The sequence below is a fragment of the Enoplosus armatus genome, chromosome 19 (genome assembly GCF_043641665.1).
Source record: "Enoplosus armatus isolate fEnoArm2 chromosome 19, fEnoArm2.hap1, whole genome shotgun sequence".
Lineage (NCBI taxonomy): Eukaryota > Metazoa > Chordata > Actinopteri > Centrarchiformes > Enoplosidae > Enoplosus > Enoplosus armatus.
Genome location: NC_092198.1, coordinates 2,993,005 through 3,019,477, shown reverse-complemented (window position 1 = coordinate 3,019,477; position 26,473 = coordinate 2,993,005). Strand labels below are relative to the sequence as shown.

Sequence of the window (26,473 nt, the reverse complement as noted above, 5' to 3'; positions counted from 1 at the left end):
ATAAATTTTGGCTGTATGATCTAATTACATTATGAGGGAGCTGTGATTTAATATAGTACAAGACTTATCAATTGACTAATAAAAAAAAATTGATAAACTTTACAGGAGCTGTGAAGAGCTGATTCCACTGCACACATGAGTATACCTGTGTATTTATGTGTGTGTGCGCCATTTGCTATTTTTGAATGGAATTTTCTGTCAGTGTCGGAGCAGGAGCACATTCTCCATCCTTTGTCATACTTAAACTCTTTTATTACCCTAAAAGACACAACTGACTACATGTATAGACTTCAGATAAATGTATTCTATCAACGTCCCACTTTTTTAAAAACCAAACCATTTCCAATCTATGAATGAAGTACCCTTTCCCAACAATTTCTTCATGTGGTCTTAATCTTGAAATGGAGTAAAAGGGTGGGTTTGCCACAAAGCTGCTGTGATTATACACAAATTAGAATGCAGCACTATATATAAGTATACTCACTTGGATACAAGTTGACCTTCTATTGTAGTAGTCGTACAGTACTTGTACTTGTACTACCTATCTATTCTGTTTTCATTCATCATTCAACTCATAAACATGTCAAATGATCTTTATCATTAACTCACCTGAACTAATGGCATGCAAATACAGCTAGAGCTGTCTTTGAACAGCAGCCAATGAGGGAAAAGCTGCCTCCTAACACTTCAGATGAGAGATAAAGGACAAGAATATGAAATATCCTCTGTTTTGAATGTCAGACCTGGGAATAGACTGTGGGAATTGTCATACCAAAAGGTTTGCCGTCTAATTAGTTGTAGTACCACTGGAGCCAGTTCCTAATTAGAACTGATTTTCAGGGGCTTTATTCACAAAGGATCTTATCTTACCACTAGGAGTCTTCATAAATGGCATTAAAAGTTCCAAGCGAAGAGTTTCCTGTTAAGATGTATTCACAAAGCTGCAGGGAGCTGTTTTTTGAAGTAAGGAACAAAATGTGGACGGCGTCATGTTTCATGAATTAACCTACTCGTACTGTATGTCTACAGTGCTCAGCATTTGACAGGTGACTTTGTTAGTGAATGTGAAGTAAAATATTCAGCAATACACAAGAGTGTGAGGAACAATTTAAATTAGTTTGATTGATTGATTCAAAGAGAAATAAGTAGTCATATGAAAATTAGAGATTTAAATACATTTTTTGCTGCTAGTATCTCTTTTTCAGATACCTCTTCTTCTCTTCTGTTGTATCCATAGATTCATCCTTAACGGACAGTGGCTCCAGGACCCAGTCTTCTCTCATAGTCACAGAAAAGATGCTTGGGAAAAGGAATCCCTTCCCTGGGGAGGCGGTTCATCTGGAGCCACCTTCCTCAGCTAAGATTCTTCTGGAGTGCAAGCACCCCGAGCACAGACCAGTTCATGTGCTGGACACAGAGCAACCACTTGACAAGCACTTTCAGTCAAAAAGCAGCCAGGACAGCAGTAGTGAATGTTCAACAGGGTTCAAGGTCAATAAAGAAATCCCCTATATCCCACCAGTCAAACACCCCATCCCCTGCATGATAGCCAATCACCCTGAGGTGTCTCCCATCTGCGTAGACAAACAAGACATACGACCCCTGTACACCTATGACAAGAAAACCTCCATAGCTTTGGATAAGACAGATCTAGAAAGTTTCCCATTTGGTAACGGAAAGGTCACCAAAAACAGGAAGAAGTACGGCAGCATAAAGAATGTAGAAACGAACTGTCTGTCCATTCTTCAGAACCACAGGACCTTCTCACTCTGTTACTCAGAGCTGAGAAACTGCTCAGCTAAGACAGAGCTGGAACTGACCCAGGACAGTAAAAGCCCTATCCTGAGGAACATCTCCTCATCCCCGTCACCCATGGAGGAGGATGAGTTTCTTGATCCTCAGGAGGAAGAAATGGGCCAGGACAGTGAGGAGGGAGACGTTGGTGAACTCAAAATCAGGTACGAGGACTATCAGGAAAATAAGACTGAGAGGACTATTGTGGCCCAGCAGGAAGCACACTACAAGTTCTTCCCCAGCGTCATCCTATCCAACTGCCTCAGTAGGAAGAAAGCTGGAAGCAAAAAGCTGGCTGATTCCTGCAGCGAGCTAGAACAGGCCCAGCCTCGGAGATCTAGGCTAAAAGTGAATAAAAAAAGGTTGGGAATGGTAGGACAGAGGAACAAATTAAACATTGTTGAAAGCTCTACCTCTGACAGCCAGGTTAGTACTGGCCTCACCTCAATCACACCTGCTTGTCTAGCAACTGCAGACACAGAGATGCCAGTTATGGAGGATAAGCCAATAAAAGAGACTGAGCCAATTAAAGATGGGCCAATCATAGAGGGAGAGCCAATCACAAAGGAGGAGCCAGAGAGTGAGGAGAGGTCAGTAAATGAACTGACAGAACCTCTTTCAGAGCCCCCTGCCACCACTGTTTCCAGTATTTCTGAAGAAGCTAAAGACTCAACAGAGGATAGGTTAAGCCCATTGCAAGATGTATCAGCTAAAGTAACCTGTACTAAACCTTCAGCACTGCCTGGTAGTAAGTACACCCTGAGGGCCAAACGGAAGATGATCTACGATGGCGAAGATGGAGATCACTCAGGTGCCACTCGTTCTAAAAACCCAGTCTCCATCAAAGAACGGCTCAAGGACATAAATGTCCCCAGTGGGCAGGAAGTAAAATATCAGAAACGGCGCAAGAAGGAACCACCTATCATCATCAAGTACATTATCATCAACAGGTTCAAAGGACAGAAAAACATGCTGGTAAAGATGTCCAAAGTGAATGCAGAGGAGCAGTTGGTGTTGCTGACGCCAGATAAGCTAGAGCAGTACAATAAACTGGCCCCTCTCAAAAATTACTGGCCCAAGGTGCCAGAATCCACTGCTGTCAAGTTTCCCATCACTGAGCCAAAGCCCAAAAAACACCCCAAAAGAAAGGCAAAGGTCAACTCCACAAATAAGAAAACAGTTGCCAACACTTCCAAACCTCGGGTAAAGCAGTGTGAAAGGGTCAAAAAGATTAAAAGCTGTCAGAGAAACCCAATTCTACCCACTCTACAGCCCCCTCGGCCATGTTACTGTGAGCAAGCAGATGACCATGGCATTGACTATACTGATGTCATGGTAGAGTTGGGCTACCTCTCTGATAGATCCCCAAGTCCTACAGACTCAACACCTCCACGTTGTTGGTCCCCAAGCGATCCTCTTATGGACACCAGGAGTTCGGAACAGCTGATAAACCCACTCAGTGATCCATGTCTTAGTTCTGCTTTTCACAAGCCACGCATAGTGTCTTCAACCAAAGGAGCACAAAATAAGTGTCAAACTGCCAAACCTAAGAAATCCAGAAACACTAAAAGGAAAGTAAGCAAGTCTGCTACTAAACCTTTGGAGGAAGATGAACCCAAAAAGGAGAAATCAAGACAAAGTAGTGGTGTTGCTCCAAGGCAGAGAAAGAAAGCTAAAGATACAGCTGAAGGTACTGTCAACAATTCTACAACCACCACAACACCTAGAAAGTCTCGCAAAAAGAAGACTGAGGAACCCAAAAGCCTTGACCCAAATAAAGACAGCTCCCAGCTCCTTTTCCAAGGGGATGAGTTGCCGTCTGATAGTTCCTCTCAAGAGATCCCTCCATTTCAGCAGCCAGTGAGCACAGATGGCAACAGCCAGGGCAGTTCCCAGACTACATGTATATCAGACTCTAACTCAGTAGCCCAGGCTATAGAACCAAAGGTTGAGGACTGTGAGACTTCCATAATGGAAGTCAACCAAAGTTTTTCAGCACCGGCTCAGCTGAAGCAGCAAGGTTGCCAGACCACTGTGGTAAAGGCAGAAGCTTCACAGGAGGAGTGCATGGCTCATCCACCTCTTCTGGCTGGTAAACCCTTACTGGAAAACAGTAAAGATGTCCAACTAGGAGCAGCTTCCCCACACTCAGGCCCTAAGAACGGGGAGATCCCCACTTTCTCTGAGACCCCCTCTGGCTTGGCTGTCCTCAAGCAGCTTCTCCAGAAGAGGCAGCAGGGACAGGCCCTTCCTCTACAAGTGGTAGGTACAGACAGCCACTCCACTGCCATAGCTCAGGCCACAGCGCTACTAGATCCCACAACTAAACCAGCTAAATCCAGAAGAGCTCCCTCCACCACCACTCGAAAACCCAGGGCCCCAAAATCTACCACTCCCAAGGATAAAAAGCCCAGAATCAGGAAAGGCAAGGCAAGCAGCACTCAGCCAAATCTATCATTGAAGCAGGAGGGCAACATGTCAGATGACTGCCCCATCTTCCTGTCAGATCCAGGCCTGGACAGCTGCAACTTCATAGAGGACAGCTTGTCACCAGAGCTCCCACACAACTATACCTTTGATATAAATGCCATTGATCAGACAGAGTTCTCCAGCTCATACAGCGGCAGTCAGTTTGTCCTGACTGATAAGAATTTACCAGTTAAGTTTCTGAGTGATGTCAGTCAGGAAGCTGTATCCGCTCAGGCACTGGGCTTTGAGAAGAAACTTGATAGGCTAGGCTCTGACTGGCACAAAGCAAGGCCTGTCAGCCCTGACCTCTTTGATAGACCCGAGAACGGGGAGTCAGTATCGAATCACCTCACCTTCCTCGACTCTGAGAAAATCAAGAGCAGAGACTGGGACTTCTCTTTAGGTAAAACCCATACACTCAGCCCCTTCCAAGACTTTCACTGTGAGAGAAAAGAGCTGCTCTTTTCCGTCTTCGACCCTGTCCTACCTTTGCCTTTAAGCTCTGCGTCATTCGTCGACCATGAGGGCTCCCCGACAGGGGAGCTTCTGGAGGGCATTGATGGACTAACATCCACCACACCCAGTAGCTCTCCACGCTCCATCAGCTCACTATCCCAGGTGAGAGCAAGCCAGCTGCTGCGGGGGGCAGGAGGTGGAGCCCACGTTCTCAAGCCCCTCATGTCCCCTCCAAGCCGGGAGGAGATCCTTAGCACTCTGCTGGACCTGGAGATGTCGGAGGCCACCTTCCAGGAGCCCTTCTGCAGTGACCCCTCTGATGCGCCAGGGAAACCAATGTAAGACTATATGCACCAGCGGCACAAGCTGAATTACTAATTACTTTTATGGGATCTTGCATATGAATAAACTGTGTGGACTAGATGTACATAGATGAAAATGTATCTGAAAAGCCTTCTATATAAGAAATGGAGCCTGACCGATACATCAGCATGGCTGATATTATTGGTTGATTTTAGTTTCACACAGATGTATTGTATCGGCATATGTGTTGACAGATAAGTAAGTTGTTACTTAAAGGTATTATATGGGGTTTATGACCACTAGTAGTGTTATGGAGCCATGTCTTTACAAGTGGGATCACATTTTGCTTATATCATGCACGACAATGCGCATGCACACGTAGGAGCATGTGGCCGTGCATATAAAGTTGCTCAATACTTATCTACATGGCTTCATTCAATAAATATATACCATGTCATTTATGCTGACTCCTTTAGATTTTGCATAATTCTCCTTTTCTAAAGTTGTGATAAATTGCAGTAATCAAAAAATGTAATGTAAGTCAATTAATCACATCCCCTTTCTTTTCTCTAGGGAGGTTGGCGGCCGTAAGTTAACGGTGGGTACCAGGCTGGCTAAGGAGCTAGCAGAGTTCAGTGGAGACCTGTCTTTGGAGGGCCTCCATTTCTGGAAGACGGCCTTCTTAGCCATGACGCACCACGCCACCGCAATTACCTCATTTTCCCAAGCCCAGGGAGCTGAGGCCTCAGAGGCAAGCAAAGAGCAGGCCAAGCTTGACCCGTCCTCAGCCAGCGACAAGAAGGTCATCCTTCTGCCCTGCAAAAACCCACCAAGCCGAGAGCGTGTGCAGCTGTGGCTGGAAGCCAGGAAACAGTATGAGAGTTTACAAAAAGGGAGAAGAGAGACAGGGCTGCTGAAGAGAGGGGTTGGGCTGGAAGTGGAGGGGAACCCAGAGAGAACTGAGTGTCCAGCGGTGGAGGTTGAGCTGTGCGAGAGACTCTCCAGTATCAAGACCCAAAGGAGAAAGAAATTGAACCTGTCCTTAATCATATCTCCCATGAAGAATACAGGCTCTCAATGTAAATCCACTGATGTGAGTCCAGTTTCAGATGAAGGCGGTGTGGATATTGAGCAAGAGGGTGGAGAAAAAGACGATGATGTTGATAAAACCACCTCGCCAGAGTCCCCAGAGCTGCCTCCCTGGCAGCAGTCCTGTCAGCCCAGTCCCTCAGGGCTAGACCGGCTCAGTGAAAACAAGGAAAGTGAAAACTCTCCAGTATCAACGTCACCTAGACTCTCTAACTCCCTGGAGAGACTAGGTGAGAATCTTAGTCCCTCACACCTCCATGTCAGTAACAGGGAAGAGAGGAGGACCAGTCCCCACCTCCTTCACAGCACCCCCTTTTTAAGGAGGAGGCGGAGAAGCAAGGAAGATCTGGAGCCAGTGTGCAGCACGCCCATATCTGAGGGTAGGAAAACGTTCATTCTGCCTGTAATGTGTAATATCAACTAATACAAGCTGTATAATTGACAAGTGTGCCAGGATTTAGAATGTATCATAGCTGACCAGTTCTTTGAATTATTTGGGCAAATCTTGTGCATGCAGTCCTGTCATTGATATTCACTGTTACTTAACTCGACTCTGCTCTTCCCATTCTTATTCCTGCTGCAGACGATCCCATTTCCCAGAGACTCCAGCAGAGGAGGAGAAGCCAAGCGGACCCACTGAGAAGAGTTTTACTGACCACACAGATGAAGGTCAGACCGCAAGTGTTGATTTTTATTTTAACTTCTCACCACATCAAAGACCACAGTCCACCTCTTAATGGGTGTTGCTGTTCATTTGATGTGCCTGTGTTGTCTTGTTCGTTTAGATGTTTCTCATGTACTCTTTGTCTTCCACAGAACCAGTTTGCTGCTTTGAATGTGCCAAAGAAAGATACTTCTCAGATTGAAGGGCCCAGCATAGCCAACTCTTACGGCTTCAAAATCAGCATGCAAAACTTGCAGGATGCCAAAGCTCTGCATGAGGTGAGCTGCACCACTTAAGATTTTTCAGTCTATTTTTGCGCTTTAAGGATGAAAGACCAGTCCAGTATTTAGGGTTGGAGTTAGATAGCATTTTATTAAATGCGCTTATTGAATCAGAGTATTATTCAGTCTAATTAGGTTCAGCTTTTAACATTATAATTAATTAACCCTCAAAGATTCATTTTAAATCTGGTTGCCACTTGTTAGCGTAGAAGGCAGAAACACCACAGCCAGGATTTGTTCATTTCCATTTTATTATTGTGCGTTTTTGTTAACACTCACATTAAAAACATGAGGCAACATTTACATTAACTTCATTTATGTTACATTTTCAAACATATTAAATAGAAGAAATATGCACCATCAAACACTCTTATTAAGAACCCTTTTAAATACAGTTGAGTGCTCAGCTGCACCTGTTTTTTTTTGTAGTGGAGGGAAAGCTGAGAAGAAGGCGGAGAATATGGGAAAACGCAGGAGAGAAAGTTTGGCAGGATTCGATCCTCGACCAGCAGGGGCACACATGGTTTCAGAGTTGGCGGGCTCAGCCACTGGAGTATCTCTTGGAACGAGAACTAATGTTTAAGTGGCTTTCAGAGTTTTACTACTGAATCCCGTTCTGCACGGAGCCCATGCAGCCTATTAACAAACATCATTACCACAAAATCCAGGTCTAAAGATAATGGCATCAGCCTGACTTGTCCTTTTGACAACGTTGTTTTTTTGTCTTTTCCCCTCAGGTCCAGTACCTAACACTGATGGGCATGGAGCTGCATGCAAGAACCCGACGTGACCTCGAGCCTGACCCCGAGTTCGACCCCATATGTGCCTTATTTTACTGCCTCAGTTCTGATGCTCCCCTGCCAGATGTAGACAGCACCAAGCTGACAGGCGCCATCGTGGTGGAGAAAGACCATCAAAGTTGTGGCCGAGGTTAAAACTCGTTTGATATTATGTTCAATTAATTCAACGTTATTCAGCGAAGTCTGAGTAGGCTGCTTGTTTATATTGGTTGTTCATAGTCACATGATCAGCGCCTATTTACAGTCAGGCTGATGAATCTGTTTAAATGCCCTCAGCAGGTCACAGAGGAACAGCGCCCCTGCTGGTCAGGTCTGGCGTCTCTGGGTTACAGGTGACATACGCGACTGATGAGAAGGTGCTGTTTCAGGAGCTGATCACCATCATGAGGAGGTGTGTATCATGACATTATTTGGCTTATGAAATGCTAATCTAAGCAGTCACTGTATATTGCTCTTGGTTCTAACATTGCTATGTTGTGTCAGGGTTGACCCAGACATCCTGGTCGGGTATGAGGTGCAGATGCGTTCCTGGGGCTACCTCCTCCAACGGGCTGCAGCGCTCGGAGTGGACCTGTGTCAGCAGCTGTCACGAGTGCCAGGTAGGGCCGACTGTCACCACAGCCGAGGCGCTTGCTCTTCTAGTGGTTCATGTTCAAGTGTAAGGAAGAGTTCAAAGCAGATCTTTTGCATGCAAATGATAGACTTGCGAAGGAGGATCTGATGAGCCTTCAAACTCATAGATCTGCTACTCAAACTAGGCATCAGGAATTGCTTACATGTATATATCTAATAGTTTTCTATGAGAAAAAGTTTCACTTACTCTTCCATGTTCCACACAGTAAACCCCAGCTGGTGGTCGGCTATTAAGTTCCTCTCTTTTCAAAAGAGGCTGTGCCACATCAGGGCAAATCCATAAATTGTCTCTGGCGCTTGTTAAGCTCACAGCTGCATATTGCACTTGTGCAGGATTTTGCAGAAGTAATTATCGACCGATTATTGAACCTATTTGAGTGTGGCTGCTGAAAGTCAGGAAGTCCTATCAGACTGAAGGTGTGTGAGTGCGCTTTTTTATTTTCCTCTCTTACAAGTGTTTGTTTTTGAGCAATCCCTTATTCCAGTCTGAAGGAAATTGTTAAACCCAGTTCAAAAGAAAGTTTGTGTGTGTGTGTGTATGCATGCTGTAGGTAAGTGCAAACATGTGTGGCCCTGTTTGTGTGTTTACATGTGCACAAGAGCAGATGCGCAGATGTGTGTGTTTGGGTGTTTCCCTGTATGTGTGTGTGTGTGTGTGTGTGTGTGTGTGTGTGTGTGTGTGTGTGTGTGTGTGTGTATGTAATAGGTAAATGGAGAGCCTCTGGTGCCCCCCCCCCCTCTGTAATTGGCTGTCTGTCTGGCTCTGTGCGTGTCCTCAGGTGACTCCAAAGAGAACCGCTTCACTGCAGACAGGGATGAGTACGGAGCCGACACCATGACTGAGATCAACATCATCGGACGCATCACCCTCAACCTGTGGAGGGTGATGAAGACTGAGGCAGGTGTCCCAGCATGACCTCCACCCCCCACCCCCCAAATAAGCTGTTGTTAGCCATCAACACTCAAAGTTTTAGCTTGTGACCTATTTTCTCTCATTCCTCTAGCCTTTCAAGGCAGGATTCTCACCACTGTTAGATTCTGCTACAGAGACTGACTCTTTTTATTGAACTATTAACTATGAAATAAAGTCAGTCGCTTTTTTATTAAAAATGCCATTTTCCTCACTCAGAACACACAGGGAAAGCCTTGGTCAAAGGCTCCTAGTAGTGGCCAGTAGTTATATTAGTAAGTAACCAACCACAGCACAATAAAAATATGGTGTGTGAAATCCAATAATTGGCAAAAGAGTGATTTGGGAAAATATCACTTAATTTCACATTTTATGAATCTTCAGGGATGTTTTCGCTCATTGATTTCTTGCCCTTCAGTCCGAGGAGTCATGGGATTTGTGAAATACCATAAAACAGTGGTACCCAACTGGGGGTTTGGGACCCATAAAGGGACATGCTGGATACTTTCTAAAAATCCTTAAACTGGTCACTGTTCATCGAACTGTTCACAACTCGTGTCCACACAAAAGCTGTAACCTGTGGTTACTGGTCACAAGCAAAAACATTAGGAACCACTGTCTTAAAAGGTTCAGTGTTATGTTTTCAACAAGGAAAGTCAGGGCGCTTTATAAATTGTACACAGTCTGAGGAATGAAGTTCTGTAAACGCCATGTTGGAGCTGCCTTGAGGAAATGGTATAAGATTGTTTTTATTTTTTCCTCCAGGTGACGTTGAACAACTACACTTTTGAGAACGTGGCCTTCCATGTACTCCACCAGCGCTTCCCCATGTACAGCCACCGCACCCTGTCTGACTGGTTTGACCACAACACAGACCTCTACAGGTTTGTGCCCATACCAAATACACTTTGTGGGGGTGGGGGGCATTTCATTCTCTGCCTTTTTGTATGTGAATCAACATGACCTGTGACCTTCCCCATAAATGAAAAAATGAATACTTGTCTACATGACTAACCTACAACATATACATTCAAAGGTGATGGAAACACTGCATTTCAATGATTATGCTTGTGTGTGTGTGTGTGTGTGTGTGTGTGTGTGTGTGTGTGTGTGTGTGTGTGTTAGGTGGAAGATGGTGGACCACTACGTGAGCCGTGTGCATGGCACCATGCAACTTCTTCAGCAGCATGACATCATTGGCAAAACCAGCGAGCTGGCCAGAGTGTTTGGGATTCAGTTCTTTCATGTTCTGACTCGAGGATCGCAGGTACCAACGCACATATTTTGGACACTCTTGATTGGTCCGCAGTTGTCTGTGCTGTAGCCTTAGAGCAGACTGAAATATCTCTACAACTAATTGATGGATTGCTTGAATTTTGGTCCAGACTTTCATGTTTCCCACAGGATGAATTGTAATAACTTGAATTTTCACCTAGTGCCACCGTCAGGTCAAAATTAAAATGTGTCCTGGGGCACCTTTTCCCTTTGCTGCATGTCACCCCCCCCCCCCCACCTCTCTTCTCTGCCTTGCCTATCACTCTGTTCCCAGCAGACTCAGCTGCACTAATTAGCAAATGTTAGCATGCTAACAGGCTAAACTAAGCTGCTGAGTATGGTAAACATTATACCTGCTTAACATCAGCATGTTAGCATGCTAATTTTAGCCTTTAGCTCAAAGCATCTCTGCGCCTAAGTACAGACTTGCAGAGCTGCTAGTATGGCTGTATACTCTTGGTCGGTATCTGCATTCTCCCAGTTAAACTTTCATCCAAGTCATATCTATAATTTAAGCTTATTAGAACTATGGTTTTGAACCAGGACCTTCAGTATTTTGAGCAAGTTGCTCGTGAAAAAATAAACTGTGCAAAGTTTAGAAGGCTACAGCTGCTATTTCAGTGTATCACATACATATTTAGTCAATATTTCGGTAACTTTACCAGTGCCATCTGACAGCTTAGTAACTAATGCAACGTTTCTGCCCTAAAAGGTTCTAATATTCCATATTGAGGATTATAGTATAATAATATATATATTATTTTATTTTGTCATTGTGTTTACTAGAGCAGCAGCCCTTAGATGTAGCAGTGTGGCTGTTTTACAAATGTCAAATCAAAGTTACTTAAGCATAGTGCAAATAAAGAAGACCAAAAAAGTTTTAAGTTTTTTTAGTTTTAAGTTTATAATTAAAAATACTTTGTCCCTACAGTACCGCGTTGAGTCCATGATGCTACGTGTGGCCAAGCCGTTGAACTACATCCCCGTGACGCCCAGCATCCAGCAGCGAGCCCAGCAGAGGGCGCCGCAGTGCATCCCTCTGGTGATGGAGCCTGAGTCGCGCTTCTACAGTAACTCAGTGATTGTACTGGACTTTCAGTCGCTTTACCCCTCCATCGTCATCGCGTACAACTACTGCTACTCCACCTGTCTCGGCCACGTGGACAGCCAGGGAACGTAAGGACGTGACAAAGCCCACACACCTCCTGCATGTACTCCCAACTTGCTTAGGTTGCTCGTCTCCCAGGAAAGTCTCCTTCTAGTGCTGCCGTCTTCCCTCATTATTTTTAATGGAACAGACACGCTGAGAGCTCTGCATGTTGTTCACAGCTCAGAGCAGTGAGCGCTGCAAGTTAGAGGATATATTTCAATTTTTTCCACCAGTATTACTGTAGTTGCATAGCAACAGCAGGAGCCATGAACACTACTTTCCAACATGCATATTTCTACTACTCCAAGGTAAATGAAAAAAAAGAGGAGAGTCTGGCAGACATACGCTGGCTTCATGCTCTTCATTCTCAGCAGAGTAGAAAGTGGCAAATTAGTTTCCGAGTATCCAAATCAACTGCAGTACCTCAGAGTCGATACTAGTTTCTTTAGTAGTACCTGTGTTTGATTAATTTATATATGTGTGTGTATATATATATATGTATATACACACACAAAACACTTAAGGATTGTTCCTGTCAGCTGCAGAAGTACTTCTTGTTTTGCTTGTTTTGTGTGTGTGCTGGTTTTAATTTAAACTATACCAGCATTTGTTGAAGCCCACTCATCATGTAATTGGATCTTTCTGGATTTTTCTTGGACTTTTGTGACCCTGTAAAATAAAGCAGGGTCTACTTGTGATCCATCATAACATGATTTTCTCCTTTTTAAATATGCCCCATTATTTATTAGAAGTAAAACTATCTGCTAATTTACACAAACAGGTGGTATTAATGGATCAACAGCCAATCCCAAAGCTGCAGTAGACGGGGTTTTTTACCTTCAACCGGTACCTTGTTCACATGTTCACAGTCTGACACAAGTTTCTGCAACATGTGAGAGAGGTCGCTCGCAAACTCATCAACACTGTTGCACCAGAAAGGACTCTCAGTGTGCTGAAAAAGGGGAGAGTTCCTCCTCTGGAATGACGTTCACACGCGTGTCTCTTTGTTTCAGGCCGGATGAGTTTAAGTTCGGCTGCACCTCCCTGCGGGTTCCTCCAGAGCTCCTCTACCAGCTCCGCGACGACATCACCGTGTCACCCAACGGCATCGCCTTCGTCAAGGTACAGCACCCTCCGACGCCCCCCCTTCTGATGAGATTTCACCCAGCGCTTAACGTTGTCCTGGAAGAGCACTTGCCCCCACCCCCCCCCCCCGAGTATGAATCACCTCTCCAGCAGTGCTGGTTTATTAAGGGTCATTAGCTACTGTGAAGGCTAAGCACGTCTATAGAAAGCCCACTTCACGCTCTACTTCCTTCCATTCATTTTTTTTCATTCATTCACTTATTGCTCTACACTCCCTGGCTGCAGTCCCACAGTCTTATTACATAACACACACACACACACACACACACACACACACACGGCTGCAGCACAGTGAACACTGATGTATAATGAGGTTATTAAAAGGCACAGAAGGAAATCAGGTTTGGTCTGGATCTGATTTTGTTTCTCTGTTGTAGTCTGATTTAGCTGAAGCTGGTTTTTCTTAAGATTTCATACTTTTTGTTTGGAGTTGTCCTCTCCCTGGAGCAGTTCCACTACCACTGTTTATGTAATTGTGTTACTTTGCCAGTGTGAACACACAACGCACTCAAAGTCTGCTGAGAATTAGTCATTATTAGGCACAGTGTGTGAAATAGTGTGAGCGTTTGATGAAGATCTGTTTAGGTTCAAATGTGAAGACAGTATTTGTTTGTTGGGCCGTAAAGAACTGCTGTATTTGCCAGACGTGTACACGTGTTGTTCACCCCTTTGTTGTTTGTGTCCAGTCCTCAGTGCGTAAAGGGGTCTTGCCCAACATGCTGGAGGAAATCCTGAACACACGTATCATGGTGAAGCAGTCGATGAAAACCTACAAGCAGGACAAGGCCCTGATGAGGCTGCTGGACGCCCGGCAGCTCGGACTCAAGCTCATCGCCAACGTCACCTTCGGCTACACCGCCGCCAACTACTCCGGACGCATGCCCAGCGTGGAGGTAAGCTCACCAGAGGTTACCGTCAGCCGCCTGTACTGTCGCCGTGAGGAAGAGGAAGGCCACATTTTACCATTCTTGGATTTAGAGAATTCAGAGGAAAAAGCAACGACAGCAGCTTTGCGTTGGTTATGTTTTCAAATTCCAAATAGGACCATATTTAAAGCCATCTGTTTCCTTTTCTTTTTCCACGACCAAACAAAGAACCAGACAGCACAGATATTTTTGCCAAATTGCAAAACAAGAATGAATAAAGGAGTTAACATACATGGGTTGCATTGACATACATTACATTACATTAAATGCATTGTTATATTCATTGGTACTATGTCAAACCTCTCTGCAGTGGGTTAACAAGATCACCAGGAAGATGATCAAGGAAGGCTGCCAAATATTCTAAAAGAGGTTGTCATTGTGATCCAAAGGGACACTTTTCTTCTTGCCACTAGTTCGTACAACACCGTGTTAGTATAAAAAGCTGACAGGGGCGCAGTAAATTACAGATAATACAGTTCAAGTCGCGTGGGAGCGGGAGCTGGGCGAAGTCAGCCGTCGCCACGTGACCCCCCCATTAATACCCCATCTGTGGTTCCTTTGGAGAAGTGTAATGGATATGACACCACATGGGGAATATTTCATTTCTGCTGTTCCTGCACATCTCGAATGGTCTGGACCGTGGTTTATCTGTGTGAAACAGACATATCTCTCAAATCTTGTACAGCAGAGTTTGTTCATTAAAGGGTAACTACACCCTCAAATCATTTCTTACCAAAATGTTTATAAAATTGGTAAGAAATGTCAGTATTAATATTATTATTACAAGCATTGATGTGTTTCATCACAGCACGGTCATATCTTTTAGTTTAAGTTAAGTGTGCAGCACCTCTTTAAAGGTCTCGCCTGTGGTTCCCAGGTTGGAGACAGCATCGTCCACAAAGCCAGAGAGACCCTGGAGAGAGCCATCAAGCTGGTCAACGACACTAAGAAGTGGGGAGCGCGTGTTGTGTACGGAGACACCGACAGGTGAGCAGTTATTGGTGCTTTTCGCCGCATCACATCTTTGGAAATCCGTACAGTCGCCGGTCCATCATCAAAGCAGCAGTACAAGTAATACATGCTCATAATGACTGACACAAACTGTAATGACACACTGTAATGATCTCTGAAGGTGTGAGAGCCTCTGAAGCACCTGCACTGGTGGTTTATTGTTTTGAGAACTGGCTCAAAGGCACCCGTCGGTAGCAAAAAGGCTCCAACTAGTGTATTTTCCAAGCAGTGATTGATTTGCTCCTGTTGTGTTTTTGTGAAGTTTTAAACTGCATGAATCAGGTTTTTTTTGTGTCTTTTGCATTTTAATTAGTTAATTAAACTACATTACTTAAGCAGTGAAACCAAAAAGGGAGATCTGAGGCTGTACTTATCAAGCGTCTCAGTAGGAAATCACTTCAATGATTCTCAGAGTGACACACATATTTGGTGCTACCACCACTCCAGTCATCCATTAGAGTCTACGCGGGATGCGTTCAGGCACAGCACTGCTGTGTTTAGATTATAGTTGGCTGACTTCCCTCAGCTGATGAACTTTTCAATGTATTTTTGATGCCTTTATTTGACCGCCAACACAAGGGATGACAGTAAGTTCCACCGGGGCTGATTTAACTTTTTAAGCACTGGCAGATCACCTAGGTTTCTCTTATTGCTCAGCTGTGTGGGAACTGCCTGAGGAGGCGGTGACATGCATCATAGATGGCCTGTAGTACTGAGCGCTGCTGTTTCGTGTCCGTTTGTGTTTTTGCAGCATGTTTGTTTTGCTGAAGGGAGCCACCAAAGAGCAGGCCTTCCAGATCGGCAACGAGATCGCCGAGGCAGTGACTGCAACCAACCCCAAGCCAGTCAAGCTCAAGTTTGAGAAGGTAGCGCTTCCCGACACACACACACACACACACACACACACACACACACACACACACACACACACACAGGGCAGCCTCTCTGTAATGTCTGTGCACTTTGATTTGGATTTGTGTCAGTGTTCTTTTCTCCATTCACACATTTAGACACTTTCAGAGGTAATTATTGATCTGTGTGTGTGTGTGTGTGTATGTGTGTGTGTGTTTCCAGGTGTACCTCCCGTGCGTGCTGCAGACAAAGAAGCGCTACGTGGGCTACATGTACGAGAGCCTTGACCAGAAGGAGCCTGTGTTTGACGCCAAAGGGATCGAGACGGTGCGCCGCGACGGCTGCCCCGCTGTTTCCAAGGTAACAGGCAATCCCACCCGCCCCCACCCACTCCTCCCTCCCTCACCCGTTGCGCCGTGCTCTACACCAATCGCAGCCACGCCAGCTTTCTGCCCACTCTCATTTAATCAGACTGCTTCACAACGTGTCAATCAGGGGAAAGGGCCCTGCCTGCTCAGGGACACGGCTGGTTTTGTCTAGACGCTGAAATGTCCCAGTGTTAATTCTGCCATGTAGGCTCATGAGAGAGAGTCATGTGCTGCCATTTCTAGTGATCATGTTTAAATATCACGCGATTAAAGAGCAAGTCGCTCCCGTATTTGTGCTTTTGTGATATTAAGACTGAACCTCGCTCTATTTGAACCACTTCATCTCTCTGTTAGGCCTTTTTTCTTTTGTTCCCCTCCCTTCTTTCTCTCACGTTTATCCTCTCATCATCTGTTATGGCGTTCATTTGTGTTCTTCCCAGATCCTGGAGCGTTCCATTAAGCTGCTGTTTGAGACTCGGGACATCAGCCAGGTGAAGCAGTTCGTGCAGCGTCAGTGCGTGAAGGTTCTGGACGGCCGGGCAAGCATGCAGGACCTGACTTTCGCCAAGGAGTACCGGGGCAGCGGCTCGTACCGGCCCGGAGCCTGCGTGCCTGCTCTGGAGCTCACCAGGTGTGTGTGTGTTTGACAGCACAATGTCAGTGGGCATTTGCAGAAAAGCCACATGCAGAGAAATGCCTCACCAAAAGACAGAGGAAGTCCTTAGTTTCACTTGGATTAATATGTTTGCAGCAGAGAGCATGAGAGTTGAGAGAGAGAGAGAGAGCTGTCAACTACAGTTACAGTAGTCAGTGTAAATCCAATTACTCCTTCCTCACAGTGCTCATTGTCTGGCTGCACTAGCCTGCATGTACAGTACCTGAGTCTGTTGCTAGGCAACCCAGCTCTTAATGGGTGAAGAAAAAAAAATCTGATTTCAGAGGGAAATATTCAGCCTCATTCATGAGCACTGGTAGTTTACCTCATTTATCGTAAAATGTTTTATTTAGTAAACAATTTGAATTGTCTTTTATGTGAATAATTTGAGTCAGTTACAGTAAAATTTACAGTTTCGTACGCTGGAAGAGCTGCGTTAGAGCACAGGTCAAAGAAAAGCTCCGAGGTCCAACAGTTATGATCAGGTTTTGTTCGTCACAGGCGTATGATGGCGTACGACCGTCGCCTGGAGCCGCGGGTGGGCGAGCGAGTGCCGTACGTGGTGGTGTACGGGATGCCTGGCGTGCCCCTCATCCAGCTGGTGCGTCGGCCCATGGAGGTGCTGCAGGACCACAGCCTCCGCCTCAACGCTACCTACTACATCACCAAGCAGATCCTGCCGCCACTGGCCCGCATGTTCCAGCTGATCGGAGTGGACGTGTTCAGCTGGTACCAGGAGCTCCCCCGGGTGAGACGGAAAAGACATTTCATGTCAGGAAATGAGCCGCTATTAAGATTTTTATCTTAGCTCTGGAGCTTAGAAGCAACGCAGGAGAGTGATGATGATAATTCACTTTAACATATAAAAAGAGCAAAGGGAGCGTTATGAAGATGCAGAAAATCTGAATGGGCTTGAGTTTAGAGAATGAATTCCTTATTAATTACCATCCATGTTTGGCTGACAGTGACTGATCAGCTTACTGTTGAAGTCAGAGATGGAGGATTGGTTCCAGTCAAAATAAAAACCAGACTTTGATAAGGTCTTTTCATTCAGTGTATTTAGTGGAGAGAGAACAAAGGATGAATAGAAAATCTCTCCCGTGCTTCCTGCTGAGGATCGAATGAGACCCATCAAACTGCAGCGCTGCTGCTTCAGTCTTTGTGTAAACACTGGAGTCAGTTCTGCTCCGACAGAGCACACATGCCATCTGCTGGTAGAGCTGGAAGCACAGTTAATCTAATATATATATATATATATATATTGTTTATGGTCGTGTGAATGATGCAACACTTTTACAAGTGAATCCATTTTTTATCCAGTCCACATAAGGCTGTGGTTCTGTTCTACTAGATAATCCTGAAACGGTTGTTGGGCAATAAAACGCATTCGGACTCCTGTCAGCAGTCCTGTTCAAAAGGAGATTGTCGCGTATAATTCCCTTGTCTCTGCACACAGGTCCAGAAGGCGTCCTGCTCCTCGGCGATGGGTGGAGAGGAAGCGGGGAGGAAGGGAACCATTTCCCAGTACTTCACCACGCTCCACTGCCCCGTGTGTGACGAGCTGACCCAGCTGGGCGTGTGCTCGCGGTGCCGCGCTGAGCCCCAGCGGGTCGCCGTTACACTCCACCAGGACATGAGACAGTGGGAGAGTCAGCAAGACCAGCTGCTCAAGGTGAGAGACACAAAAATATGATGTGTCCAATGTGTTTTTTTTGTTTTTTTACACAAAAAAAAGTTCAATTAGAAATAATAACCCGAACGTTCTTATAATGACACCTCCTCTTCCTCCAAACGTTTAACTGCTGGACAGTCCTACTCTCAGCGCACTGCAGGTTTCAGGCTTCCATCACAGTTGCATGAAGTTGCCTCCAAACAAATAAAAGCTTCAAATACAGTAGAACAACAAGGGTGGATAAACCCAACAATATAATCAGTGTTTTCAACACTTTGTTGTGCTGGATTACTCATCTAAAGTGTTATTGTCCTATTTGAACTGGCTGTGGTGTTAATGTCTCAGCCAAAGTGTATTTTGTTGTAACATTCAAGTGCCACAAGATGACAAGAGCTACATTTGAAGCACCGTATGGGAACTGTGCAAGTCTGAATTCTCCTCAACACGGTCCTGGTTTTGAATTACTGTCCAGTCCAATATGCAAGATTTGATTGGAACAAAATCCAAATTTTGAGAAACAAAATACTGCCCCTAGTACCTCTGCCTGCTTCTTCTTCTTCTCTTAACTGTGAGGTGGTAGTCAGGGTGGATGAACTGAGGAAATTCTCCACTCTGCCTCTTGAATCTGACAATAGGGACCATGTCGTACAGAATGAGCATTTCTGAAAGGTCACAGTGAGGGAGACGGACGAGATTTGAACCCAGGCTGGTGGGAGCTGTTCCTCCGGTCTCTCAGGGGCCAGGAGGGGACAGATCCACACAGGTCTGTCCCTGTTTGAAGATCATTTCCTCAGTTCCTGTAACAATAATTCTCTGTTCACACGACCCTTGACCCAGCCTCCATGTGTTGTTTTGATAGTCATAAAGATAAAGCAGCTTTACAGCCGTGATTTCACTCTCAGCTGGGAGGACAGGTGAGGTTATAAGTAGTCAAATAGTTTTCAGATCATGCGGATTCTGCGTGTTCCTCAGCTTTTCCCCTTTTCTCTGTCTGTGGTCACCCAGCTCTCACATGTGTGTGTGTGTGTGTGTGTCCAGATCTGTAGGAACTGTAGCGGCTGTGCAGAGCGACAGGTGCCCTGTGTGTCCCTGGACTGTCCCGTCCTCTACAAGCTGACCCGGGTCAACAGACAGCTCTCCAAGGCCCCCTACCTCCGACAGCTGCTGGAGCAGTTCTGATTGGCTCCTGAACCCCAGAGCTCCCACCCTCCCTTGCTGATTTGGTGCTAATCGCCCCCCCCCCCTTCCACCCCCAAGTGTTTCATTGTCCTTTCAGTTGTTATAGTTTAAATGGTGCTTCGATTGAACCCTGTTGGGTTTTCATTCTGTCTTGTAACTGTTATTAGTTATTAAGTATTTCTCTGCGTGTGCAGACCGTCTGGTTGGAGCCTCCTGTGGGGAGTGCCCCCCCCCCCCCCCCCACCACACTCCTCGGGCTTGTGTTTGTCTTCATGCTTGTTTGCTGCCATCTCCATTAGCTGCTATGGGCCGAGTGAAGCTGATGTCTTTGGTGACACAGCGACAGACTGCCTGTCATGAAACTGAGTGCAGTCCAATCAAGGATGACTTGTTGTGTCTTCGTGTGCGCTGTAGCAGTTTGAAGTCATTTCTCAAGACAAACTACATTCAAACCACTAATTGACTTTTCTTCATTTTTATATCGACTGCAGTCTTTTTTGTAAATAGTTCCTGTATAGCTCCATCTATGATCTCACTGTGCATTAGCATTAAAACAACTAAAGCTCCGGCCATGAATGCAATCAAATCCACTTTTCATTTTTCTTTTAATCTTGATTGTATTGATGTCCGCCTGGGAGGATTTGACACTTCATGCTCTAACCTACAGAGTGTGGAAACTGGAGACCATTTCAGTTAAAAAAAAAAAAAAAAAAAAAAAATCTGGGACTGTTGCAATACTGTATTTTGATAATTTATGTCATGAAGAGTCTATTATTTCCTTGTGCATATATATAGTTTTGTGTATGTTTCCAATTTTCTGTGCAAAAAAAAAAACCTGTCATCAAACCAACGTCGAGATCCAATCTTCAGTTCCCCAAACAGCCGTACACAGGACCTGTGTATTTGTATAAATGTAAAAAAAAAATAATAATAATGATGAAGGAGGTGTTTTGTTTTTTTTTGGTTTGTTTTTAATGGACATTGCTGTGGGTGGAGGTTTGAGATTGATATAATAAAAAGTCAATGTATTAAAATGACTTGTCGAGCTTCAAAAGATCCAAATGAACCGCAGCGACAACACGCGTGATTTAGAGAACCACATGACACGTTACACAACACGACACAAACGAAAGAAATCTAAACTCTGATCTTTACAAAAGTGCAACAACAAACAAAAAAACCCCCCCGTCTTCATTCAAATCTTACAACTATCATCACTCACTCACACTCACTTCCTGCTGTTGATGAAATTACTGCAATAGTGCAAAATGAAATAACATTTTTAAAAATCTGTTGTTTTTTGGCAGCAGGGTGGCGTGATGAAGAAGAGGGCGACCGTCCCGAGTTCAACTCATCCACTCTGCTCACGTGTCCTCGAGCAAGGCACTGAATTCTTAGCAGCCCCCTGGGACTTCTGTTCTCTAGCCTTCCCTGACCTTTGACCTCACTGCAGGCCGACACAGACTCCGTGTAGAGAATCGGTGACGTGTTATATTATTGAGAACGATCTGTAGTGTAGCATTACAGGTCAGAATCTGACCCTTCATCATCCAGGAGGGGCCAGAGAGCTTTGAAAGATCAACTTACTGTATGGGTGGTCTTTAAGCTGCACAGGTTTCAGGTCAGTCAGTATTGCATTCACTGCACAGTAAACCATCAGAACAGTTAAATATTGGATCAGGTTTTTCAGGTTCTGGACAACAAATGAGCACAAGTATGTGGAGGCATGGCTCTTCTAGTGTTTAGTGAGACATCGACAGCAAGGAGTCACAGGACGAGGTTTCAGTCTCTCTTCTCTCTTTCCAGAGAGAGCAGTAGTTTGCGTCTGGGGGAGTCTCCCACCAGGGAGATGGCGTCTGAGAAGGAGGCTCCACCTGCAGGCTCGGTCGCCTGGGTGTTGGCGGAGGCAGCAGCGGAGCTCCCTGTTGTTAGCCCAGTGACATCAGGAGGAGAGGCGGCCTTGCTGGGAGAACTGATGAGACTCGCCGTGTCGTCCATTTCAATGACCTCAAAGTCTGCGTCATTCCACTGATCAGCCTCGTTGTCCTGCCCCTCCTCCTCTTCCTCCACCTCCTCCTCCTCCTCCTCCTCCTCGTCATTGGCTCCTGAGTCCAGCAGCGCCTGGCGATACTCGCTGTCATCGGCGTCAGGCCGGCCCCTGGCGCGGGGTTTCCTGCTCTGGCCGCTGGGGGCCGAGGCGAGCTTGTACATGACGGGGAAGAGGATGGAGGTGAAGGTGGAGGTGATGAGCGACAGGTACATGAGCAGGGGTTGGTCCTGGAATTTCCCCAGCAGGAAGCCTACAACAGCGGGCAGCACCATCTCACCCAGTGCTGCACCAACCACGAAGACTGCCGCCATGTGGCCTGTCACTGTGGTGTACTGCTCCACCCAGGAGATGCCGCTGGGGAAGGTGGTGGCCATGGACGCACCATACAGACCGGTGCAAACCCACAGGGCCACCTTCTCCCTGCTGAAGAGGCAGAGAAGCAGAGAGGACACAGTGGAGCCCACCAGGCTGAGCAGGATCATGGTGCCCGGGTACATGCAGGCCGCAAAGAAGATGGCCAACCCCCTGCAGGCAGCAAACGTCCCCCAGAACAACGAGTTGAGCCCAGCTGCCTGGGCCTGAGGCATGTGGGCGAAGTCCTTGGCGAAGGTGAAGATGAAGGAGCCGTACGCTACCTCGGCACCTACGTAGGCGAAGAAGAAGAAGAAGAGCAGGGCAACGAGAGCCATGTGATGTTTGGCCACCAGGGGCTTTCCTGACGACGCGCGGGCTTTGTCATGTGACACGCCCCTGCGAGAGTAGAGCATGAAGAAGACGAAGGAGATGAGAAAGACGAACGTGCCGATCACGACGTAGGCCCACATTGATTTGAGGGTGCTGCTCCTGCTGTGGACGTAGCGCATGATTGTGCGAGCGTCGGGGCCTTTGGTGGTTTGTTCTGCGGGGACAGGAGGTGTAGAGTTGGCTGGTGTGATCCCGGTGCTGCTGTTCCCGTCGGACCCGAACAGCAGCTTGGCTATGATGGGAGACACAAAGGCCCCGGCTGCGAAGCTGAAGTGCAGAGCCTGCATGTGAGGACCCGCCTGCTCGCCCCATGTGTTCAGTATGAGGACATTCCCGCCTGGCGGAAAGAAGAGAAAAAACGTTATTAACACTCGTCATGGAGACGCTGTGGGAGCTACTGCATGTTGGTGTCCTGCATTGACTTCAAACTGGAGGCTTTTGTGTCCCCCTTCTGGCGTACGCCTACAGGTTTTTCCCGTAGCCCAGAGCCATGTAGAGAGAGAGTTGCGTCAACTCCGTTAACTAATTACCAAAAATCGCAGTTCTGTCTCTCTGTATTTACCATGGATGTATTATATTTACATACTAATCTAATAAAAACTGTATTCCAGACATAATTCAGTAATTTCAGAGAGGCGTTTCCAATTACTATGACTCGACCTCATTATAGGACAGTTTGCTGAGGTCACCAAACTCTGCACACTACTATAGGCCTTCGTTTCATCGCAGACATTTTGACTTGCCATTCAGAGGTGAAACCCTCCTATAATGAAGGCTCAACCCCAAGTCAAGTGTCCCAGTATGCACAATACCAGGACCGTGGACCTAGCTCCTCTAAATGGAATGCAGTTGTTTTTAATGTTATCAGTTAGGCCTGTGGTTTTCCTGCTATGCCATGGCAAAATGTCTGTTCAAAATCATAAAGGATCCCCGCCGTAACACGCCAACAAAGCTACCCTATGAGATGTACTGTTGCTTGTTGCATTAAATATTGTCGTACCTGTATCCAGGACTCCCATAGACATCCCAATGCTGGACATGAGCCCGGTAAGGAGCAGAGCCTGCTTACAGAAAGGGATAGCGCACATTCCAAACGATGTGACCAGCATGGAGAACCCTGGACAGATAATACGGTTTTATTTAAGTAAAATATGTGGAAAGAGTCAGAAGAAACTGTGACGTAAAGAAGATGTGCAGATGAAAGACGCCTGTCACAGGGTGGTTACCAGGGGTTACAAGACAAGAAAGATCTGGCGACATCTTTGTCACAAAACAGAGCCGGTAACATTTTAAACGGGGACGCCTCTACACCAGCACCATTTGCAGGCTATACAGTACAACTTCTACAACGGCTCCGTGTGGTTACCTAGCAGCAGATGGGGGTTCATGCAGTCGATGAGGATGCCTCCAACGAGGGAACCGCCGATGTAGCCCGCAGAGCGTCCGACGAAGATGTAAGAAATGTTGCTGATGTTCTTCTTCACGTTCACAGCCAGGTCCTCGAACGTGGGGCCGAGAACAGAGATACTCATCCCCTGAAAATAACAAGTGATCATCATGAGCTGCAATGAGAGAGTTACAGTTACTGTATATCTACCCCTGGAAATTGTTATATATCTTAAATTAGTGATTATTAATCATAAGTTGTCTGTTGGTCCACCTGCTCTCACTCACACTCATCCCTCCATCGCTTTTCAAATAACAACTACCTAAATTAACCTTGCAGCCTAAATGCAGAGTGAATGTGCTAAATGCAACACGCCTTCTGGTTGCATTGCATTCTGGTCAATTTAAAGCTGCTGCTGAGAGAGAAATGAACATATCTGTCTCGTCTCTGACGCATTTCTCCTCGTGAACTCTGAAGGACTGACAATGAAATTTACCGTTACTGTTTTATACTGTGGAAAATGCCTATTTAACGCCGATGTAACCACGTTTGACCACTCGTGCAAAAGTACATATCAATGATGATGTTTCCAGGTGATCGTTTCTTTAACAACCATCCCACTGTTTCCTTAAAAACAACAGCGTCTTTGCTTCCAAGTTTTGTGACTGAATGAAAGTGAACCAGGGTGTTGCTGAAATAACAAGGCCTGTGTGCATTTAACTTTTCTCAGTGTGTGAGGAAGGAGGAAGTGTTTTTCGGTAATCTCGTGCACACAACGTGGTTGAAGAGCGAGTTTTACGACTCTGTGAGTCCTGACTGTGCAGCATACTGCAAGCTTTCACTTCACACACAGACTGAATATCTCTCTGCCTGCACGGCATGTTGCTAGCTAATGAAAGAGTGGATGCAGGTAGTCCACATGGGTCAGAATATCTGCTCGTGATACAGAAACAGCTTGAAAGATGTGTATGGATGCAAATGATTGCCATAACAACTGGTAACACATCAGCAACTGAATACCACATTATTTACATTCCATCACTACTGAATACTTTATGTTGACATTTAAATGACATACTATTTGCTTCCACAGTTGTGTATTAGCAAGCTAAGGTTGCAAAATTGTCCTGTAAAATGGTGTTCAGGAATCATTTCAAATCCTGTGGCATAAAACTGTGAAGCTCTCAAAGTTCCCACACTGTGATGTGACACTGAAGTTACCGACGTTTAGCTGTTACAGCCAAACTCCTGCTTCTAACTTTAATATATTAGCATGTGTAATTTCAGCGTCACAGATAGTTTCATAGGATGTTGTTTTCCACCTGACTGTCGCTCGTCTTTTCCTTGTCAGCCGGATTCTAAAGGAATCCCTGGAGTGTGAGCAGGTGTTTGTTATAACCTCAGAATAACCTCAGAATAACCTCGGCTGCCTAGATATCGATCACACAGTCGTGTTAATGAGAGCGGGCCTGCGGACTCTCACACACACACACATGTTCATGTATAACCGCGCAGGTTTTAGCTAAAGCTCCCTCCATTATTTACCAAACCCAGGAAGGATGCGCAGAGCGAGAGGGTGACCATCCAGCGCCCGCACGTTCCGTGTCCGCCCCTTCTCCCGCCGACCACCTCCACCCGGTCGTCGCATCCCGGTTTCGCCGTCCTCTTGACCGCCTTCAGCGCACTCTTCAGCCCTCTCCCGGCGTCCGTCCTCTTGTCAAACAGGGTGTCCTCCTCCTGGTCGTCGTTGTCGTCGTCGTCCTCCATGCTGGCGAAACGGACGTGCTTCTTTTTGACGACGGTGTCTCGTGAGGCGGACGAAGACATACCTGGTCACCGTGTCACTACGTCTCTCGCCGCTGGTGATGTTGCGCTGTCAGAATGCCGCTAACGGGCGGGGAAACGGCGCGCAGATAGCAGTCTGATTGGCTTCTTCCCGTCGTTGCACTTCCTGTTTGTAGGCGTCTCACGGGCTAAATCGTTCACACGAAGCCAGTCATCTTTAAACAGCTGGGGGGCTCTGAGGACGACGGCGGGGGGCCACTGCAGCGGCCGCGGGATCCCTCCATATGCTAACAGCGAATGTATGTCTCTGCTGGCTGTTTGCAAAGATCGTCTACTAACAACGGGGCGCACTCGCACTCCCACCAAAGAACATGAGACGAACAGGACCGTATACGTTATATTTTAATGTATGAATCCGTCATAAATAAACAGTAGCAGGCGTTACTTGCTCTTTTTTTTTTAGAGATATTGGTGTTTACAGCTCTCGTTGAGCGTTTCCCATATCTTATTTGCATCACGTCACGTACCACACAGTCTTAACGTCTCTGACCGCCAGTTCAGATGGTGGTTGACGTCCGTAGTATCCTGAATTCGGAGCAGAGTGAGACCTCTTCGTTTCTTTCTCTTCTCTGATTAAGTTGACGCGTTAAATACTTTACAGGAAGTAGAAGCCGCCAGGTTAGCTGAGAGGAAATGGCGGCCTCTAGTGTTAGGAGAACTGCATAAAGGGGGTCGGAAATAAGCCCCCACGCTGTTGGATATGAGTTTATACCGCATACAAATCTTATATCTGTCCTCATTTTACATGCAAATATAACCTTTGACGGATTTTCTGTTTGGTAAACAAAACAAAAAGAGTTTATGGTAGGCTATG

At 46.0% G+C, this 26,473-nt stretch overlaps 2 protein-coding genes across 2 annotated transcripts in view; one reads left to right on the top strand and one right to left on the bottom strand.

Annotated features, from left to right (window-relative positions):
* The window catches only part of rev3l (REV3 like, DNA directed polymerase zeta catalytic subunit), a 62,776-nt gene extending 42,115 nt beyond the window's left edge, over positions 1 to 20,661 (top strand). Inside the window, exons 13-32 of the mRNA XM_070925726.1 lie at positions 1,238 to 5,057; positions 5,596 to 6,491; positions 6,695 to 6,780; positions 6,928 to 7,053; positions 7,794 to 7,986; positions 8,133 to 8,247; positions 8,340 to 8,455; positions 9,269 to 9,387; positions 10,165 to 10,283; positions 10,525 to 10,666; positions 11,606 to 11,850; positions 12,838 to 12,946; positions 13,657 to 13,863; positions 14,774 to 14,883; positions 15,659 to 15,773; positions 15,982 to 16,119; positions 16,568 to 16,758; positions 17,284 to 17,530; positions 18,239 to 18,454; positions 19,493 to 20,661. Coding sequence (XP_070781827.1) covers positions 1,238 to 5,057; positions 5,596 to 6,491; positions 6,695 to 6,780; positions 6,928 to 7,053; positions 7,794 to 7,986; positions 8,133 to 8,247; positions 8,340 to 8,455; positions 9,269 to 9,387; positions 10,165 to 10,283; positions 10,525 to 10,666; positions 11,606 to 11,850; positions 12,838 to 12,946; positions 13,657 to 13,863; positions 14,774 to 14,883; positions 15,659 to 15,773; positions 15,982 to 16,119; positions 16,568 to 16,758; positions 17,284 to 17,530; positions 18,239 to 18,454; positions 19,493 to 19,633 — 7,451 coding nt within the window. The 3' untranslated portion in view covers positions 19,634 to 20,661. The remainder of the gene's footprint in view (positions 1 to 1,237; positions 5,058 to 5,595; positions 6,492 to 6,694; positions 6,781 to 6,927; positions 7,054 to 7,793; positions 7,987 to 8,132; positions 8,248 to 8,339; positions 8,456 to 9,268; positions 9,388 to 10,164; positions 10,284 to 10,524; positions 10,667 to 11,605; positions 11,851 to 12,837; positions 12,947 to 13,656; positions 13,864 to 14,773; positions 14,884 to 15,658; positions 15,774 to 15,981; positions 16,120 to 16,567; positions 16,759 to 17,283; positions 17,531 to 18,238; positions 18,455 to 19,492) is intronic.
* On the bottom strand, positions 20,594 to 25,641 carry mfsd4b (major facilitator superfamily domain containing 4B). Its single transcript, XM_070925727.1, has 4 exons — positions 25,360 to 25,641; positions 23,794 to 23,962; positions 23,428 to 23,544; positions 20,594 to 22,764 (listed from the first exon to the last, which is right to left on the bottom strand). The coding sequence occupies exons 1-4, from the start codon at positions 25,639 to 25,641 to the stop codon at positions 21,416 to 21,418; spliced, it is 1,917 nt and encodes a 638-aa protein (XP_070781828.1). The 3' UTR covers positions 20,594 to 21,415.
* Between the last annotated feature and the right edge of the window lie 832 nt (positions 25,642 to 26,473).

Excerpts from the sequence above, each read along its gene's own strand:
- mfsd4b (XM_070925727.1), bottom strand. The coding sequence starts at position 25,641 with ATGTCTTCGTCCGCCTCACGAGACACCGTCGTCAAAAAGAAGCACGTC. Across the intron at positions 23,963-25,359 it reads GCGCATCCTTCCTGGGTTTG|GGGATGAGTATCTCTGTTCT; the intron begins GTAAATAATGGA and ends TGTTATTTTCAG. Across the intron at positions 22,765-23,427 it reads TATGGGAGTCCTGGATACAG|GCGGGAATGTCCTCATACTG; the intron begins GTACGACAATAT and ends TCTTTCCGCCAG.